The following is a 20,042-nucleotide window of genomic DNA, read 5'->3' as shown; positions in this document are numbered from 1 at the left end:
CCACTCAAGGGGTCTATCCAATGAGCTGGAGGTCTTCTTTGAATTCTCTTGACATTACAAATGAAATGCACAGTCTGTTCATTTCTCCCTTTCAACCAAGTGACCAACGCATCTTTTTTCACAAAATCTCAGGCCTAGAACACACCTCAGGAACCATTTAGTTTTATCCATATCTGAAGGCCAAGCTCCTTGATACTGAATAGTAGTTTCATATCATGGGAATTTGCCCTGTCTTCCTTTGGGGAGGTACTAGTACCGTACTCAGTTCTTCTCTTGATTTTCACCCTACCCACCACAATATGAAATAAGTTGTCTGCAGCTCTAGTGTCTCTAGCCTTCATAGGGATTTCCTGAGATCCAAACAAACTCAGAAAAATGACTTATTAAAATTCCCCTATGATCCTAGGAGAAATTGTTCATACATTTCTTGAATGACATCATTTAAAACATTTTTCCTATATAGTTCCTCATTTGAAATGTGTTATAGCCTGTCCACACCCACCATGAGTTATCATTGCCTTTTGGAGGATCTTCAGTTCTTCAAAGATCATGATATCCTATAGTTTGCAGTCATATAATATAACCAGATGAATCATAGTATTTAAAAAATGGACCTCAATTGACAAATGGTCAAAGGATATGAGCAAGCATTTCCGAGATAAAGAAACCAAAGTCATCAATAATCATTTGAAAAAAGTCCTAGATCACTATTGACTAGAGAAATGCAAATTAAAACAGCTCTGAGGTATCTCTTCATACCTATGAGATTGGTCAATACAACAGCAAAAGAGAATGAAAAATGTTGGAGTGGTTGTGGGAAAATTGAGACACTAATGCATTGTTAGTGGAGTTGTGAATTGCTCCCACCATTTTGTAGGGCATTTTGCAACTATGTCCAAAGGGCTATAAAACTGTGCATACTCCATAGACTAAAAAGAACTATGCAAATATAAAATTTCATATGTAGGAATCTGAACTAATTTAAGAAGAAAGGTAATTGGTATGTAGTTATAGTCAGCATTCCATTATCATCAGCAGCAGCTATCATTATATTGTGCTTTAAGTTTTACAAAGTATTTTACAAATGATATTGACTTTTTACACCCTTATTATCTGTATTTCTTGCAACATTATATAAGAAAATAATAAATAGAGTATAAATCTTAAAAATAAATAACTGTGCATACCCTTTGATCCTGTACCACTACTAGGTCTGTCTCCCAAACAGATTTTTAAAAAAAGATGGAGAGGGAGGGAGGACTTATTTGTACAAAAACATTTATAGCAGCTTTTTTTGTAGTGGCAAAGAATTGGAAATTGAGGGGATGTGTCCATTAGTCGGAAATGGCTGAACAAATTGTGTTATATGATTGTAATGGAATGCTATTATGTCATAAGAAATGATGAATAGGTTATTTTCAGAAAAGAATGGAAAGACCTACATAAACTGCTGCAATGTGAAGTAAGCAGAACCTTGAGAATATTGTACACAGTAACTGCAATATTGTACAGTGATCAACTGTGAAAGAGTTAGTCCGTCTCAGCAATCCAATGATCCAAGATAATTCTGAAGGGCTTAAGATAAAGAATGCTATCCACCCCCAGAGAAAGAACTGTTGGAGGCAGAATGAAGATCAAGACATGCTATTTTTCACTTTAGTTTATTTGCATTTTTATTGTGGATTTTTGGTTTTATAGGCGTATTCTCCCCAATAATAATGGACAGGGAAATACATTTTGCATGATAATAATACAAACATAATCCAGATCAGATTAGTTACTCTCTCTAGAAAGGGAGAAGGAAGCAGTTTGATTCTTGTAGTTTTGGAAAATATGTATTGAAAATTGTTGTTATATATAATTTAATTGGGAAAGTAAAATATTTTTAAAAAAGAAAAAACTGGGCCCTATTCAGGGAAATTTTAGATCATTGGAAAAAAGTGTGCCATTTTCCAGTGGCAATCCAATTTTTTTCTCCTATTCCTATTAAACTTTGGACCCTGCTCATTGTCCATTTGGGGTTTCTGCCTTACATACAGGTCATTGAATAATCTCAATAGGATATTCATCCAGCTTTATATCATGGTCTGAACAATAGGCATTCTTCATTTATCTGGTTTTTCCTCTGTGGATAGTAAGACCAAATACTTTCAAATGATTGTTTAGGAACTTCATTTAGAAGGCTTTTATAGTGTCTCAGGGCTTGATTCAATTAGGAGAAACATCAAACAGAAGCATCTGGAGAATTTATCCATCTGTAGAAAATCCCTTTTCCAAATGGTGTGTGAGCTGGTTCTCTTCCATGACAGTGGCAAACATCATCTCTGGTGAGCATAGGGCTCCTGTTTTATGCCTCTGTTTATATCAGTGATCACAGTGTTGTAGAAAAGGTTATTTCAGTTGTTGTATCTTTCAAGGAATCTTATAAGATTTCAGTACTCTTGAGAAATACTTGCCTTTAAGGCAGTATTTTGCTTTACCAAATAAAGTGCTTTCAAAAAATAGCCAACAAGCAATAAGTGTAGTGGAAGTATGTATTCTATATGTCTTTCAGTCTTATTTTGTGATAGTAAAGATGTGGTCTCTTGTGGAATATTGAATATGAAATTCTGTCTGCTTCCTTCTGTCATCTTTATTGAGGATTTTCTTGATGTATGTCAATTCGACTTATAAAAATTTTATATAAATAGGAAAGTAGGCATATAGGTTAGAGTTATTGATATTCTTAGTCATTTTTTTTGTAATAAAGTCCAAAAATAGTTCTACATCTTTGCCATCTTCCTCTTTTTCAGATACTTTGAGAACCTAACCTCAGTGTTCTTCAAAAATTGCTTTGGGCAATTAGGTGGCTCAGTGGATTAAGAGCCAGGCCTAGAGATGGGAGTTCCTGGGTTCAAATCTGGCCTCAGATACTTTTTTTAGGTGTGTGACCATGGGCAAGTCACTTAACCTTCATCACCTAACCCTTACTCTTAAGATGGGAGGTAAGGATTTAGAAAGAAAAAAAGGTTAGTGCTTCCAGCTTGAATGTCTTTTGTGTATGTTTGGTCAAGCCTATCATTTCTACTTCCTCTAGAAACACATCTAGGACCATGAACTTGGAATCTAAACATGGCTCCTCCACTATCCTTTGGAGTGAAAAGGGTTTGTTATTTAAAAAAAAAAAAAACACAAACTTTACAGATCTTTTCTACATTTCTACCATTTGTTATCTTCTTCCCACTTTCATTTTTTAAAATCCTTACATTCTTTCTTAGAATTAATTCTGTGCATTGGTTCCAAGGCAGAAGAGCAAGTAAGAGCTAGGCAATAGGGGTTCAGTGACTTGCCCAGAGTCACACAGTAAGGAAGTGTCTGCGGCCAGTTTTGAACCCAGGACTTCCTGCTCTAGGCCTGACTATCCACTTTTCCACCTAGCTGTCCACCACTTTGATTCTTAAATCTCTTCAAATTATTACTTAGTTGTCTCTTGCCTAGCTTTCTTTATATTTATTTTCTCCTTCAGTATTTCTCACTATATTAAGCTGATACTGCTCATAATCTTCTACCACTCTCTATAAAATATTACAAACGAGTTTATATTCTAAACCAAAATGACCCTTGTCTACCATATTTTTTCATTTGGCAAATGGGTCATGTATTTGCTGACTAAGATAAATTTTAGGTTCTTTTGTCCTCATTGTTAAGGAGATAGTTTCATATCAATTAAACTTCTCTACGAAATTTATAATTGGTGTTATTTTTTTCCCATTTTTCTATGCCAATTAAAAAAAATTGGTCAGGCTGAAGTCATTTTAATTGTATATCACTGCTTTTTCTTATTTTTGTTCTTCTAGCTTCATTTTAATTTTGATCTCTGCTCTGATGAGTTGGTGGTCTGACTGAACATGGCTGATTCATAAATATCTTCTACATCACTAATGAGTCACTTCCTATTCATTAAATTTCATTCTTTTTTTTGTGATGTGATTCGATGCTCACCATGTCTTTCACCTTCAGATCCTTTTTTCAGAGAAAGCATTTGTGATGTGTATGGTCTAGAGTACTTGCCACTCATTACTTATTCCTAAGCCATATTTTCTAGCAAATGTCTGTTAACCTCACCTATGCCCAATTTTTCATTAAAGACACCAAGTATCACCCATCGATTTAAGTAGAAGAGTATCATCCAGTATTTCACAATATTTCTTTAACTTCTTCATCTTCTGCAACATATGTTGGATAAGCAATAATTTCTTTAATGGTGGCTTTTGTAAATACGAATGACGAACACCTCAATATGAGATGACCAAATACCCCATGAAATGATTTTTCTGAGACAGTAACTTACCTGCTTTTTTAAAAATCCTTCCCCTTATACCTATTCTTTATGATTTCATTATGATAGCATTTTTGTCTGTGATACCACCATTTACCCAATATGCAATATTTAACTTTTGGTTTTTCTAGGGATTCATCTGTTTCTTCCCACTTCTTTCATTTTCAATTGCTAAATCCTATTGGTTTTACCTCTAATATATTTCTGAAATTGTCCCTTGCTGTCTCTTTCTATAGCACAGGAACTCACCTATTAGGTTGCAGTGACCTCCTAATAAATTTTCCCATCTTCATTTTCTGTTCCATCCATTCTGACATTTATAACATTACCAGATAATCTTTCTTCTGCAAAGATCTGGTCATGTCATTCTTCTTGAAAAACACATTACCTACTGAGTAATATGTCATCTTCAGTGGGCTAATCAATATCAATCAAGAGACATTTCTTAAGCACCTACTGTGTTCCAGGCACTATGCTAAGTAAGCACTGGGGGATAGAAAAAAAGAGACATAATGATGGGGATATGATTGGGGATATTGACTCTAAATGATCACCCTGGTGCAATTATCAATAATAGGGAAATGGGTCTTGATCAAGGACACATGTAAAACCAGTGGAATTGCATGTCGGCTATAGGGGGAGAGGGAAAGAACATGAATCATGTAACCATGGAAAAATATTCAAAATTAATTAATTAAATAAAATTTTTAAATTAAAAGAAGTGAGAGACATAAGATATTCCCTGGACTAAAGGAGTTCACACAATCCAGTGGTCCTTCACCCGGCATTCAGTGATTTGCCATTCTTCTTGTCTGTCTTATTTCATCTCACTGCCATCCACACACTTTGCACTCCAGACAAAATGGATGACTGAGGCTTCTAACACACTTTGTACTTCTATGCTTTTTCTCATCTTGTTCTCTAACCTTGGAATGCCTTTCTTGCCTCTCTTGGCCTTTGGAATTCCTACTCATTCTTTAAAGTCTAACTTTAGTTAGTCCTTCATCAAATGGTCTTTCTGGTCTTCCTCAACATTTAGCATAATGCCTAGCACAGATTAGGTGCTAAATTCTAGTTTATTGATCAGTCTCCCTAACCCACCCTCATCCAATACTGATAATAACCTTCCATCTTGAAACTCAAAAGAGATTTCTATTTGTATCTATGTAGTGCATATATGGCATATTATATATTATAGTGATCTGTGTGTTTGCCTTATCCCCCTTCTGAGCTTTGAGTCCCATGGAGGCAGAGGCTCACTTTTATCTCTTCCCACTCTAAGCTCAGACCTTTGTACACAGTAGTTTCATTGAATTGAATAAGTAATGAATGAGTAAGTATTTCTGAAGAAGAGAAAGAGATTTTAGCCCATTAATCTGGAGAGAGGCCCTTTTCTCTCCTTGGCCTATGCCAGGATGCAGCCTTCTTGGCTATCAGTTAAAATGCTTCTGGGATTCTCTGAACCACATCTGTCACCAAAAAAGTTTGTTCCCCCTCCCTGCCCCCCTCGCTCCCCACCCCATCCCCATCTTCCTGGGCAATGAGTCTTCAGTACAGAAGGGATGGTTAAATTGAATTTCCATTCCCTGTCAGAACCTCCTCTTTTGGAAAAATATAAACATAGAGCTCTTTAGTGAGTCATTTCATAATTAAGAGTTGTTGCTTCCAAATTCACTACCTTGTTTATTTTTTGAAGGATAATAATACACTCAAGCTTAATTTTTAATTTGCTTCCTATCCAAAATAAAGAATTTGCAAGAAAAGTGGTGGGTCTGGGATTAGCAGAGTTAGGTTTCCAATTTCTTCTTATATTAACCTTATAGAAGTTCAAGTGATATTCCCAGGAAACTCAGGGACCAAGGAGAGACCTAATTCCGGTATATTCATTATAACTCCCCATTAATATGGCTCTTATAAAACACTTTGCTCAGCTTTTTCAACTGTAAAATTAAGATAGTAATAACGTCTATCTCACAGAGTTGTTGTGAAGATCAAATGAGGTATCTTTAAAGTGCTTAGCACTGTGCCTGGCACATAGTAGTTGCTTAATAAAAGTTTATTCTCCCTCCTCCATTCATTTAACCATTATTTAATAAGACCTCTGTGTTCAGAAACCTGTGCTCGGTTAAGAGGGAAATATGGGGGGGGGGGCAGCTGGGTGGCTCAGTGGATTGAAACCTAGACCTACAGATGGGAGGTCCTGGGTTCAAATCTGACCTCAGACACTTCCCAGCTGTGTGACCCTGGGCAAGTCACTTGACCCCCATTGCCTAGCCCTTACCACTCTTCTGCCTTGGAGCCAATACACAGTATTGACTCCAAGACAGAAGGTAAGGGTTTATTAAAAAAAAAAAAAGAGGGAAAACTAGGTAAGACAAAGAAAGGTCTTTACCTTCATGGAGTTGCCAGTCTAGGAGGGAGAAACATATACGGATAACTATAATACACAGTATTGCATCCTAAGTGCCTTTGAGAGGTAAAGGGAAGATGCTCTTTGAGATCTGAGTAGAAAAAAATGTGTTACTTTTGGGGGGCATCAAGGAAGGCTTCCTGAAGCAAGTGACATTTGAGTTGGATTTTAAAGTATGGGTAGGAATTTGGTACTCATTCACCAGACCAATGAATGAATAAGAACAGGCCCACAGTACATAAATAGTAATAACTGCCATCTCTTTAACACATTTTTTTTCACAAAAGTTCTATGAGATAAGAATCATAAATATTTATCCTTATTTTGTAGAGAAGGAAATTAAGGCCCAGAGAAGCACAGTCACACATCAAAATCCAGATCTGAGCCTTAGTCTCCTGACTCCTTCCTACTATATGAAGCTGCCGGGTGGTATAGGGGATAGCTAAGCCTAGGCTCAGAATCAGGTTCATATCCAGCCTCACTTACTCACTGGGTGACCCTGGGCAAGTCACTTAAACTCTGTTGGCCCCAGTTTCCTGATCTGTAAAATGAGCTGGAGAAGGAAATGGCCAACCACTCTGGCATCTCTGCCAAGAAAAGCCCAAATGGGGTCATGGAGAGTCAGACACGACTGAACCACAAAAGCTGCTGCCTCTCCAAAAAAAGTAAGATTCATGGTCAGCGGCCTCCAAAGATGGGGAGGAGGGCTCTGGATCCCCAGAGGGGCCTTGGCCACTCCTTCTAGCTCCCTGCTTTGTCTGCTGTGCACCTCTCTGGTCCAGCGCCCACAGCCCAGGGTCTCTGCCCTTCACGAGGGAACTGGGTCCCATCCATACAAATGGTGCCAGGTCTCAAGATCACTGGATCTGGAGCTAAAGGGAGCTGGCATTTTATAGATGAAAACAGCTGTGGCTCAGGGAGAGGGATGAGGGCTTCCCCACAGCCCCCGGGGAATAAATAGCGGGACCAGGATTCAAACCCTCAGCCCCAGATTTTAGAACCCACTTCTCTTCCTGTAAGGTCTAGAAGCTTGGAGTTTGACCACAGAGACAGACCTTTCAAACCCCCCAAGAGCAGCCAAGGTCTGGGTCACGTGCCCTGAACACTACTGGCACAGGAGAGAAGATGTTTAATATTTGTATGTTTAGTTGAATGGAGAGAAAGGCTCCAACATCCCATCTCTGCTGAGCATCCCCAGGGCAGGATGTGCTCATGGCTGGCTGCGTTGCTCCCTCTGGTGGTCATGAGTGTTGTTGCACTCTTTTCTGTAACAGCTTCAGCCCACCCACTTTTAAATTTCAGTTTTAGTAGCCGGTGCTCAGACTTCTAGGCACTGTGGGAGGGGGAGACGGTGGTTATACACGGGATACAGAGATGTCAACAGGAGGCGAGGCTATCCAGGAGCCCTAATGTGAGTTTCACATGTCAGGATCCTGTTGTTATTGTTAGTCATTTCAGTCATGTCCAACTCTTTGTGGCCCCATTTGGGGTTTTCTTGACAGAGATACTGGAGTGATTTGCCATTCATTTCTCCAGCTCATCTTATAGATCAGGAAACTGAGGCCAACGGGGTTAAGTGACTTGCCCAGGGTCACTCAGCTAGAAAGTATCTGAGGCTGGATCTGACTGAGCTTAGGGCTTCCTGACTCAAGGCCAAGGGCTCCACCCTACCACCCAGCTGCCCTTTAGAAACTATAAAGTCCAACTTGTTTAGTCCATCATGGAAGGGGCTGTGTGAGTGGAAAGAAGGGAGTATGTTTGAGAGATGTCATGAAGGTGGAATCGACAAGACCTGCCACCAGCCTGGACGCGTGGGTTATATAAGGGAGGAATGACACTTAAGGTTGATGGCCTGGGTTAGTGGGAGATGGTGGTCACCTCGCCACCGACACAGGAATCCTCCTACAGTGTCACCAACAAGTGGCCATCCAATGTTTGAATGCCTCTAAGGGGGCCCACTTCCTGCCAGGATGGCCCCTTCTCCTTGGGGATAACACTAATTGGTAGGAAAGTTTCCCTGATATCAAGTCTAAACCTGGCTTCTTTGCACCTTCCACTGCTCTGAGGCCAAGCAGAGCAAGACTCATCCCTCTTCCACTTGACAAACCTTCAGGTACTCTTGTCACTCTGATACTCTTTCCCACTGAACCATGAATCTCCCTTTCTCCTCCCTTGGCCTGCATAATTAGCTGCTCAATGAATACTTTTATTAAGTATTTTAAAACTTTTGAGTAGCTAGATGGCCCAGAGTCCTGAGCCTGCAGTCAGGAAGACCTGAGTTCAAATATGGTTTCAGATACTAACTGTGTGACTCTGGGCAAGTCACTTAACCCTATTTGCCTCAGTTTCCTCATCTATCAAATGAGCTGAAGAAGGAAATGGCAAACCACTCTAGTACCTTTGCCAAGAAAACTTGAAATGGGGTTACAAAAAGTCAAAACCACTGGAAAATGAATGATTGAACAACAAAAATAAATACTTATTGACTGACCAACTCTGCTTCATATTCCCACCCTCTAAGAAGCCTTCATAAACTGAACCCCCCTTTTGTGTCTGCGAAAGAGGGTGGAGTAGAAAGTTACACAGAGGAGGGGGCCCCCGATTCTGCCATGACAAGAGTGTATTTAATGGTCCATCAGCAAAAGAAATGATCTAACTCACTTGCAATAACCCACATGTCCAATCTGTTGGCAAGTCTCGTCGATACCACCTTCACAGCATATCTCATCTACGTCCCCTTCTCTTGGCTCACATAGCCCCTTCCCTAGAGCAGGCCTTCAACGCCTCATGCCTAGATTATTGCCATAACTTTCTGATTGCTCTCCTCTGATTCATCCTCCACACGGCAGCCAGGGAGATTTTCCTATGGTACAGGTCTGACCCCCTTAATAAATTCCAGTAGCTTCCTATGATTTCCAACGTCATCATGAGAGGTTGAAAAAAAATCTATGTGGGGGCAGCTAGGTGGCTCAGTGGGCTGAAAGCCACTTTTCTGTCTTGGATTTTCTGTCTTGGAACTAATACACAGTATTTTTTTAAAAACATTATTTTATTTGGTCATTTACAAACATTATTCATTGGAGACAAAGATCATTTTCTCCCCCCTTCCCACCACCTCTCCCATAGCCCACGCACAATTCCACTGGGTATCATATGTGTTCTTGATTTGAACCCATTTCCGTGTTGTTGGTATTTGCATTAGAGTGTTCATTTAGAGTCTCTCCTCAGTCATATCCCCTCCACTCCTGTAGTCAAGCAGTTGCTTTTCCTCGGTGTTTTTACTCCCATAGTTTATCCTCTGCTTGTGGATAGTGTTTTTTTTCTCCTAGATTCCTGCAGATTGTTTAGGGACATTGCATTGACACTAATGAGTATTCCATTACGTTCAATTGTACCACAATGTATCAGTCTCTGTGTACAATGTTTTCCTGGTTCTGCTCCTTTCGCTCTGCATCATTTCCTGGAGGTTGTTCCAGTCTCCATGGAATTCCTCCATTTTATTATTCCTTTTAGCACAATAGTATTCCATCACCAACATATACCACAATTTGTTCAACCATTCTCCAATTGAAGGGCATCCCCTCATTTTCCAATTTTTGGCCACCACAAAGAGTACAGCTATGAATATTCTTGTACAAGTCTTTTTCCTTATTATCTCTTTGGGGTACAAACCCAGCAAGAACTAATACACAGTATTGATTCTAAGATGGAAGGTAAGGGGGGGGGGGGAAGAGGGAGGGAAGGAAGGAAGGAAGGAAGGAAGGAAGGAAGGAAGGAAGGAAGGAAGGAAGGAAGGAAGGAAGGAAGGAAGGAAGGAAGGAAGGAAGGAAGGAAGGAAGGAAGGAAGGAAGGAATTAAATCAGTGTAGCTTACTGGATAGAGCACCAGGCCTGGAGTTGGGAGGACTTGGATTAGACTCTTCCTAGCTATGTGACCCTGGGAAAGTAATTTAACTCTGCCTAGCCCATGCCTTTCTGTCTTAGAGCTGTTACTAGGACAGAAAGTAAGAGTTAAGAAAAAATTCAGTGTGAAGACAACTTATGGAGGTTATGAGTATAGAGAGTTTTTTCTAGTTTTGCTGGGAGGAGAGATTCAGGAGGAGAGACCCACAATAGCTTGAGAGTCAAGCGAAGGTTTTTTAAGAGAGCAGGAGCACATTCAGGAGCAACACTGAAGGAGCAAGGAGATAGAGGAAAAGTTAAAATGTTAGAATAAGAGGAGATGACTTGTATAGCAAACTGCTGGAGGAGATGAGAGTGGGATCAAGGCTGTAAAGCAGATTTTGTCTATAGGAAGCACCACATGTTTATGAGCTTGAAGTCTTGATTTCCTCATCTGCAAAATGAGGAGATCAGATCTCTGTCTCTTCCAGCTCAAAACTCTATGATCTTACTCCTCATCATCACTAATTCTAAATGCTATGTGGAATATAGTTGTGCAATATAGTTGACCCAAGGATTAAACTAAGGCCCTAGCCAGCCCAAATGTTCCTAATTCATGGGCCACATAGCCCCTGTGACCCAGAAGGAGCCACCTTAATTTTGTGCAAACTAATCTTTTCTCTTTATAATGTAACCTCCTTGAAGGCAGCTATTCTTTCTTTTTCTCCCTTCTTCCTTCCTTCCTTCCTTCCTTCCTTCCTTCCTTCCTTCCTTCCTTCCTTCCTTCCTTCCTTCCTTCCTTCCTTCCTTCCTTCCTTCCTTCCTTCCTTTCTCCTTTCCTTCCTCCTTTCCATCCTTCCTCCCTTCCTTCCCCTTTATACCTAGCACTAGAAAAGGTCTTTGAACATAGTCTATACAAATGTTTACTTACATTGATTTGAGTTCAGTTCAGGAAACCTGAGCCAGAGGGATGTGTCTGCCAACCCCCACTCCTATAAGCAAAAAAAAAAAACAGCTCTCTCTTGCTAACTTTTCTAATTCTAAAGAAAAACCTCCAATGGTGGGGAAAAGCCCATTCTCTTTGGCATTTTCTCAGTTCTCATTTTTTAAAATCCTTTGGCATGTATGATACCATTGACAGTCCCCTCCTGCTCAATGTTCTCTCCTTGTTGGGTTTTCGTGACAATCCTCTTCTGGTTCCCTTCTTAATCTGTTGAGCCAGCCTTCAGTCTCCTGCAGAATCATCAGTCATATCTCACCTCTTCTGCAAAAATGTGCCTCATTTCTCGGTCCTTCTTTTATACTCTCCTGATATCAGTTTCCAAGGTTTCAACTATCATCTCCATGCAGATTATTACACACACACACACACACACACACACACACACGTATCATCTTGCTCTCATCTCTTCTTTGGCCCAGTCCTCCATCTCTATCACAGTGCCCCTCAGATAATTCAAACTCAACAAGTCCAAAGGATAATTCATGATCTTTTCCCTTAATCCTTACCTTTCTTCTTCACTTTCCTATTTCTGTTGGGAGCATCACCACCCTTTAAGGTACCCAGTTTTTCAGGAGTCACCTTCAATCTTGATCAGCCCGATGCCCCATCAGTTTTTACCTTGCAACTGAACTATTTGCCAGAGTCTTCTAATTGGGCTTCCTACCTCAAGGTTTGAGCCCTTTTATCTATTTGCCACATAGCAAAAAGATTCGTGTTCCTAAAATACAAGTCTAACCATGTGACTCCCCTGCTCAAAAAGCCTCAGTAACTCCCTATTACCTCTACAATAAAATATAAAATATAAATTTAACATTTAAAGATTTTCACAGTATGGCTCCTGCCTGTTTTGCCAGACTGATTACACATTATTCTACTTGCTGTTCCAGCTACAGGACATTCCATCTCCTGCTTCTATATATTTGTATTTACACTTTCCTCATGCCTGGAATATCCTTCCTCCTCACCTCCACCCAGCTATCATCAAGGCTTAGCTCAAATGACATCTCCTTCAAGAGACTTTCACTCTGATTTCCCCAGTTTCAGCCCCCCATCACAGAGTATTTATTTTGTATCTATCCTGTATTTACTTTTCTATGAACAGTGTTGTATCCCCATCCCCACTGCCAGTAGAATATAAGCTCTTTGAGGACAAGAACAGTTCTCACTTTTGTCTTTGTATCCCCACAACCTTGCACGGTGTACTTAGTATGCCTTGGGCCAGGAGTCCCCAAACTACAACCCATGAGCCATATGTGGCCCCTGAGGCCATGTATCCGGCCCCCACCGCACTTCTGGAAGGGGCACCTCTTTCATTGATGGCCAGTGAGAGGAGTGTTGCTCACATGCAATACTACTTCCAGTTACATAATCCTTTGCTGGTACCTTAGAAAGAAGCTCCAAGCAAAGGATTATGTGGCTGCACAATGGAAGACATAAGCATGTGAGCGGCGATCTGGGGGAGGGGATTCAGCACTGTGTATACTGCTGCCCTCTTAGGGTTAGGGTTAGGGTTAGGGCTAGGGTTAGAGTTAGGTTTTTATAGTCCGGCCCTCCAACAGTCTGAGGACATTGAGCTGGCCCCCTGTGTAAAAAGTTTGGAGACCCCTACCTTAGGCATTTAAGAAATCCTTATGGGTTGATTAGCCAGACCTTAGCTGTGATAAGCATCTTGGAGATAAGGAGAGGTCTGGGTTGGGGGCCCCAGCTGTTTGGAGTCAGGGTGCTCTCCAGCATATAGAAGATTTGTTCTGGCAATTGCTATGACTATTTTATTTGTCCTTTGAGGTCCAGCTTCTATGCTCCTTCCACAGGTCTCTTCCTTCATTTCCTAGAAACAACTTCAGATACAAAGTGTCTCCTTCATTCCTTGCTCTGCCAAAGGCTAGAAGAATTTTTTTTTAATGGAACCAACTTTTCCTGAATCCTCTTTTGTTGATTACACTGGGAACCTATCCAAATCCATTTCCTCCTCTGTTATTTTCATTCATTTATTCATTCAACAACTATTTCTTCTGCCTTTCCTGGAGCTGTCAGTGTAATGAAACAGAAAGAATAGTTTCGGAGTCTGAAGACAGAATTCTTCCATAGTAGGTTGGAGCTGGAAAGAGCCTCAGAAATCGCTAGGCCAAGATTCAGCCTTCATTTTTAGACATGGAAAGAGACCTGGAGAGAGGGAGGGATTTGGCCAAGGTCAATTCTGTTGCTAGAGGAATAGGGAAGAGGAAAGCCCAGATTTAGCATCAAGAAGCTCCAGAGCAAAACTAGTTCCACTTCACTGAAACCTGCTTGAGGACTAAACTAGGATAGAATAAGGGCTCCTAGGCATTTGATTTGTGTTAGTTTCCTGCCCTCTAGTGAACTGGATCCATTATGAAGAAAACATAAATCCTATCATGGCTTTCTTCTCAAGAGCAGATAAATACAATTAGAAGGTGTTGCAGAAAGACGACTAGAATTGAAGGGAAAGATTGTTGTTTAGTCAGTTCAGTCATTTCTGACTCTTCATGACCCCACTGGAGGTTTTCTTGGCATAGACACTGAAGTGGTTTGCCACTTCTTCTAAAGCTCATTTTACAGAGGAGGAAGTGGAGGCAAACAGGATGACTTGTCCAGGGTCACACAGTTAATAAGTGGCCAAGGTCACATTTGAACTAAGGTCTTCCTGATTCCAGGCCAGGTGCTCTATCCACTGTGCCACTTAGCTGCCTCATAAGCATCGGATCTGAATCTGAATCTGAATTCTATTTCTGCTACTTCTTCTGTGACCTTGGACAAGTCATTCCCTTTCTGTAGTTCTCATTTGTAAAAATAGGGGGTTGGACTAGGTCAGAAGTTTTTAAACCAAGGATTGTGAACTAGTTTTTTAAAATATATATTTGTTAACTATATTCTAGTATAATTGGTTTCCTTCCTAATCCTATGCATTTTATTTTATGTATCTAAAATTAATATCTAAGCAACTAAATGGCTCTGTGGATAGAGAGCCAGACCTGGAGACTGGAGGTCTTGGATTCAAATCTTACCTCAAACACTTGCTAGCTGTGTGACTCTAGTCAAATCACTTAATCCCATTTGCCTACTAGCTCTTACCACCCTTCTGCCTTAGAAACAATACTTAGTTTTCCTTCCTTCCTTTCTTTCTCCCTTCATCTTTTTCTCTTCTTCTTCTTCTTCTTCTTCTTCTTCTTCTTCTTCTTCTTCTTCTTCTTCTTCTTCTTTCTCTCTCTCTCTCTCTCTCTCTCTCTCTCTCTCTCTCTCTCTCTCTCTCTCTCTCTCTCTCTCTCTCTCTCTCTCTCCCCCCCCCCCTTCCTTCCACCCCCTTCTTCCCTCCTTTCTACCTAAGTGCATATTGGTTCCAAGGCAGAAGAGCAATAAGGACTAAGCAATGGGAATTAATTGATTTACCTAGGGTCACCCAGCTAGGAAGTATCTGAGGTCAGATTTGAACAGGGAAGATATAGAATCATAGATTTGGGGCTAGAAGGATCACAGCTTTAGAGTTGGAAGTGCCCTTATTGGTCATTTAATCCTATGCCCTCCATTCTTCAGATGAGGAAACTGAGGCTAAGTGACTTGCCCAAGATTCCTAAATGGGAGGTGGGCTTTGAAGCCAGGTCCTCTAATCAAATATTCAATGCTTTTCCCACCCTGTCATGCCTCTCAGGTAATCCTAGAAGGACTCCTATTTATTTTTTTAATTGAAATTTTTTATTTAATTAATTTAGAATATTTTTCCATGGTTACATGATTCATATTCTTTCTCTCCCTCCCACCCCCATAGGTATCATTGATCAAGACCTATTTCAATATTATTAATATTTGCACTAGGGTGATCATTTAGAGTCTACATCCCCAATCATATTCCCATCAACCCATGTGGTCAAGGAAATGTTTTTTTTTTCTTTTGTGTTTCTACTCCCACAGTTCTTTCTCATAAGTCCCTCAGAATTTTCCTGGGTCATTGCATTGCTGCTAGTAGAGAAGTCCACTACAATTCGATTGTGCCACAGTGTATCAAGGACTGCTATTTAGCTAGTTTGACTGTATCATAGAGCACATGAAGAGAAATACTATGAGATAAAGCTGGAAAAATAAGGGAGTCTGATTTTAAAGGGTTATGAATACCCTCTAAGGAGTTTGTATTTTATCCTATAAATAGAAGGGACTGTTTTTAAAGTGTGGGCAACTGAGAAGATGATGGTGCCATCAGAAAGACTAAAAGTAATCTGGAGGAGAGGTCAGTTTGGTGGGGGAAATGAGTTCAATTTTAAGCAAATGGTGTCCCTCAGGCATCTGGAAATAAACTACTGACAATGAATGAAGAGATTGGGGCTAGATATATAGATTTGGTGGTTGAGGAAAAGGAGGCCAAAGAGAGCCCAAGTCAGAGTGAGGTTAAACATGGCTGGGGTCCTTCCTAAAATGATGGTCTGGAGAGGGAATCAACAATGAAATGACTCTTTTCTCTCAGGCAATTAAAAAACCCCAACAACTTAGAAAAAGCTTTTACAGGAGCTTAAGGTACCATAGTAGAAGGGGGAGAAACTGGGGCCTAGTTGGTGATGAACTGGTAGCCCCCAGAAGGAAAACACCCCCCCCCACCTGTCTCTCTCTTCTCTTCTCTGTCTCTTTGTCTCTGGGTCTGTCTGTCTCTGTCTGTCTGTCTCTCCCCAACTTGTTCTCAGAGCTTGAGTCCCCTCTGGGCTCCTGCTCCATTCCTAGAGCTTCCTTGTCCTTGAGTTTGTAACATGAGTGTGCATAATTGATGCCCTCCTGTTGCCCAAGCCAGACCTTTGTTTAGAGAATACTGCTGAAGGCTCTTGAGGTAGTTCCATTAGTGAGGAATCCCTGATGGGCACCACAGTAGCATCTAAGCCTCTGTGTATCCTGCCCAGCAGGCACTGACAAGATTAGAACACTCCTCAAAGGTTGAACAGTTGAATAAGGAGAGGCATTCCAGCCTCCTAAGGGGGCTCTTGAAATCCCAGATGGTCAGAAATCCTGATGGCCCTTAGTAGAGGAATTAACTCCCTTTATGATCTTAAGCAAGTACCTTCCCCTCTCTTGGCCTTGATTTCCTCAACTGTAAAGTGAGGCATTTAGACTAGTTGAGCTCTAAGGCCTTCTCCAACTCTAATTCCTAAAACTCTGTGTCTGCTCATGAGAAGCATCCACATAGGACAAGGAGCCTTGAATTTGGAGTCAGAGAAGCTGGATTTAAAGTCAGACTCCAAATGTTCTCTAAGGTCCCACTCAGTTCTAAATCCAAGGTCTTAAAGGTCCAATTCTAATTCTACCCTGTTGTGAGTCCAGAGGTGTCCAGGGAGTGATCCCCCTCCTGACTGTTTCTCTGGCCCAGGTGGCAAGATGCTAAACCACAGACTCTTGTTGTTGTTGAGTCATTTCAATCACCTCTGACTCTTCATGACCTCATTTGGAGTTTTCTTGGCAAAGACACTGTAGTGGTTTACAGTTTTCTTCTCCAACTTGCTTTACAGATGAGGAAACTAAGGCAAACAGGGTTAAATGACTAGCAAGTAAGAGAGCCCCAAAGGGTACTGGGGTACAGAAGAAAGAGCACTGTGAATTTACAGTCCCGTGCGCTTGACCTCTTTTGGCCTCAGTTTCCTCATCTGTAAACTAAAGGAGCTAGACCAAAGGGTATGGGAGTTAGAGAAGCTCTCAAATGGAATATTGAACTTGAGGATGCCAGCTTGGCCTAGCAGGAATGAAGTACCTTCACTGCGCCATCAAAAGAGAAGCAACAAGATTTAAAGCCTGAAAGCTGAGAGACAGAAGGAAATAGCAGCCTGAGAAATCTTTCTATTTCTGGCCACTCAGGGGAGATAAAAATAGCTCTTCTTGCCTGGCATGGGCCCCTGATCTCTACTTGCAGCTCTTGCTCTCTCCCTGGGGCTGGGTTCTGGACTCTCTTGCCCTGGGCCCTGGGCCCTGACTCTTTCTCCCTGAGGCTGGGCTACACTCTGGTTTCTTTTGCCTGGGGCTGGCCCTAGGCTTTCTCTCTCTCTCTCTCTCTCCCTGGGGCTGGACTCAGGGGTCAGGGCTAGGCTGCTGTGACAACTCTCACCCTGGCACTGGGCTTAAAACTCTGAGCTGTGGGCCCTGGGCTCTAGATCAGGTAGGCTCTAGGCTCTCTTGCCCAGGGCTGGGCTCCGACAACTCTGGGCTGGGCTTTGGATTATTTCATTCTAAGGCTGGGATCTGAATTTGGGGCTGGGGTCTTTGGGCTGTCTCTCACTGGGCTCGGGGTTCAGACTGGGCTGTGCTCTCTGTTCACAGCCAGGCTCTGGGCTTTGGGTTCTGGACCTCTTTGCTAGTCCCCATGGTTGGGTTTAAGCTTTCCCCAGGGACATAAGACCTCACTTTATGCCATATCCTACCTGACCTGGGCCAGGCCCACTACTCAGGTTCAAATATCCTAATGCTTCCTATTCTATTTGAGGGCTGAAAGGGGAGGAACAGGCGATGGTAGCAGGATATATGACCCAAGGCCCTCTGGGCAACAGGAGAATCCTGAATGGTTGTTCTTTGCTGGAAACAAGTCCTGTTTAGTAGTTGGGCCTTCCACAGAGAGATGGGCAAGCAGGGGCTCCCTGCTCAAGGCAAGTACCCTCCTGGACTCAAGTCTAACTGCAAATTGCAATTGAGGGATTAAAACCAGGCCATACTGACTACAGCGGTTGAGGGGACATGACAGAGGAGAGACTCTAAATGAAACTCTAATGCAAATATTGACAACATAGAAATGGGTTTGAATCAAGAACACATGTGACACCCAGTGGATTTACGCGTCGGCTGTGGGGGGGTGGGGGGGAGGAAAAGAAAATGATCTATGTCTTTAATGAATAATGCTTGGAAATGATCAAATAAAATATTATTTTAAAAAAAACCAGGCCATAGAGGAATTAGTTGAAGGAACTGGGACTACTTGTTCTGCAGAAAAAAGACTGGGAGAGATGAGGTGGTACTCAGGATGAACACTATTAGGAAAATAGGTGGATTCCTCTTAGGTTGGGTTATTTTAAATCCTTACCTTCCATCTTAGAATTAATGCTGTATATTGGTTCCAAGGCAGGAGAGCCAAAGTGTAGGCAGTTGAGGTTAAGTGACTTATCCAGGGTCACACATGTAGGAGGTATCTGGACCAGATTTGAACCTAGGACCTCCTGACTCTGGGCCTGGCTCTCAATCCACTGAGTCACCTAGGCATCCCCTTACTCAAATATTTGAAGGGCTGTCATTTGGAAGAGATTGGATTTGTTCTAGTTGGCCTCAGAGGGGCAGAATGAGAAGCAATAAGGAATAGGAGTGGAGGCAGATCTTGGTTTGATACAAGGGAAAACGTGCTAACAGCCAGAGGTATTTTAGAGCAGGATGAACTAATCTGGGAGGTCATGGAGTCCTCCTCCCTGGTAGTCTTCAAGTAGAGACTAGATGGGGAAGGAAGGGGAAAAGCATTTACTAGGCCAAAGGAATAATAATAATAATAATAGCTAACATTTATATAGTACCTTTTATATGTCAGCCACTGTGCTCAGCTACAGTTATTATCTCTTTTGAGCCTCACAACAGTCCTGGGTCTTTTCTTATCCTCATTCTACAGATGAGGAAACTGAGATAGAGGGAGGCCAAGTAATTCTGCCCTGTAAACCCTGTATTTGGTCCTTCTTTTGCAGAAAAATGAGTGGCTGTGTCTGAACTGCCAAACACAGAGGCTGCTGGAAGGAAGCCTTGGTGACCCAGCCCCCGTGCCCCTGCCTACCCCAAAGCAGACACCAACAAGTTCACCACGACACCAAGCTGGCCCATCCCCTCAAAAGCAGAAGGGGCCATCTGCCCCAGGCCCGGGGCAGCAGCCCACAGGCCCCCCCCACACCTCTCCCAGCCTACAGACCAAACATCTCAGGGCATCTGAACCCAGCAAGCCCCCAAGCGTCCCCCCAGAAAAGAAACCCAGTGGCCCAGCCGAAGCCAAACAAGTGCCGAAGCCATCTCCTCTGCCAACTACGATCACCGAGGCCCCAAAGACAAAGGACGGGCCCAAGAGGGCAGAACCACTTCCTGCAGACAGCAAAGCTGTATCCATTGCTGAAGCACCAAGAGGGAGTGAGCAGGAGGTCAGTGTCTGTTCTCTGGGCCCCGTGTGGGGAGGGGTTATGAGGTGAATCACAGGGAATCTCTCCATGCCAACCTTTCCCCCTGCCTGCCCTAAGCCGGTAGCATAGATAACCCCAGGTAAGAGCTGAAGGAGCCTTACAGATCCTGTGTTGTAGGCCCCTCGTTTTACGTGTTAGGAAACTGAGGACCAGAGAGTGAAGGGGCTCACCTAAAATCACCCAAATGTTACTGACAGGACCAAGATTGGAATTCAGGCCTCCCCACACACGATCCCGGACTCTGTCCACCACA

General features: G+C 42.1%; 1 protein-coding gene across 4 annotated transcripts in view; it reads left to right on the top strand.

The window, feature by feature from the left end:
* BSN (bassoon presynaptic cytomatrix protein) overlaps positions 1–20,042 on the top strand; it is a 240,072-nt gene that overhangs the window by 181,291 nt on the left and 38,739 nt on the right. For all 4 annotated transcript variants that reach the window (XM_007499946.3, XM_056805059.1, XM_056805062.1 and 1 more), the window contains one exon: positions 19,310–19,750. In XM_007499946.3, coding sequence (XP_007500008.2) covers positions 19,310–19,750 — 441 coding nt within the window. The remainder of the gene's footprint in view (positions 1–19,309; positions 19,751–20,042) is intronic.

The sequence above is a fragment of the Monodelphis domestica genome, chromosome 7, assembly GCF_027887165.1.
Source record: "Monodelphis domestica isolate mMonDom1 chromosome 7, mMonDom1.pri, whole genome shotgun sequence".
Lineage (NCBI taxonomy): Eukaryota > Metazoa > Chordata > Mammalia > Didelphimorphia > Didelphidae > Monodelphis > Monodelphis domestica.
This window is presented reverse-complemented; position numbering and strand designations above follow the sequence as displayed.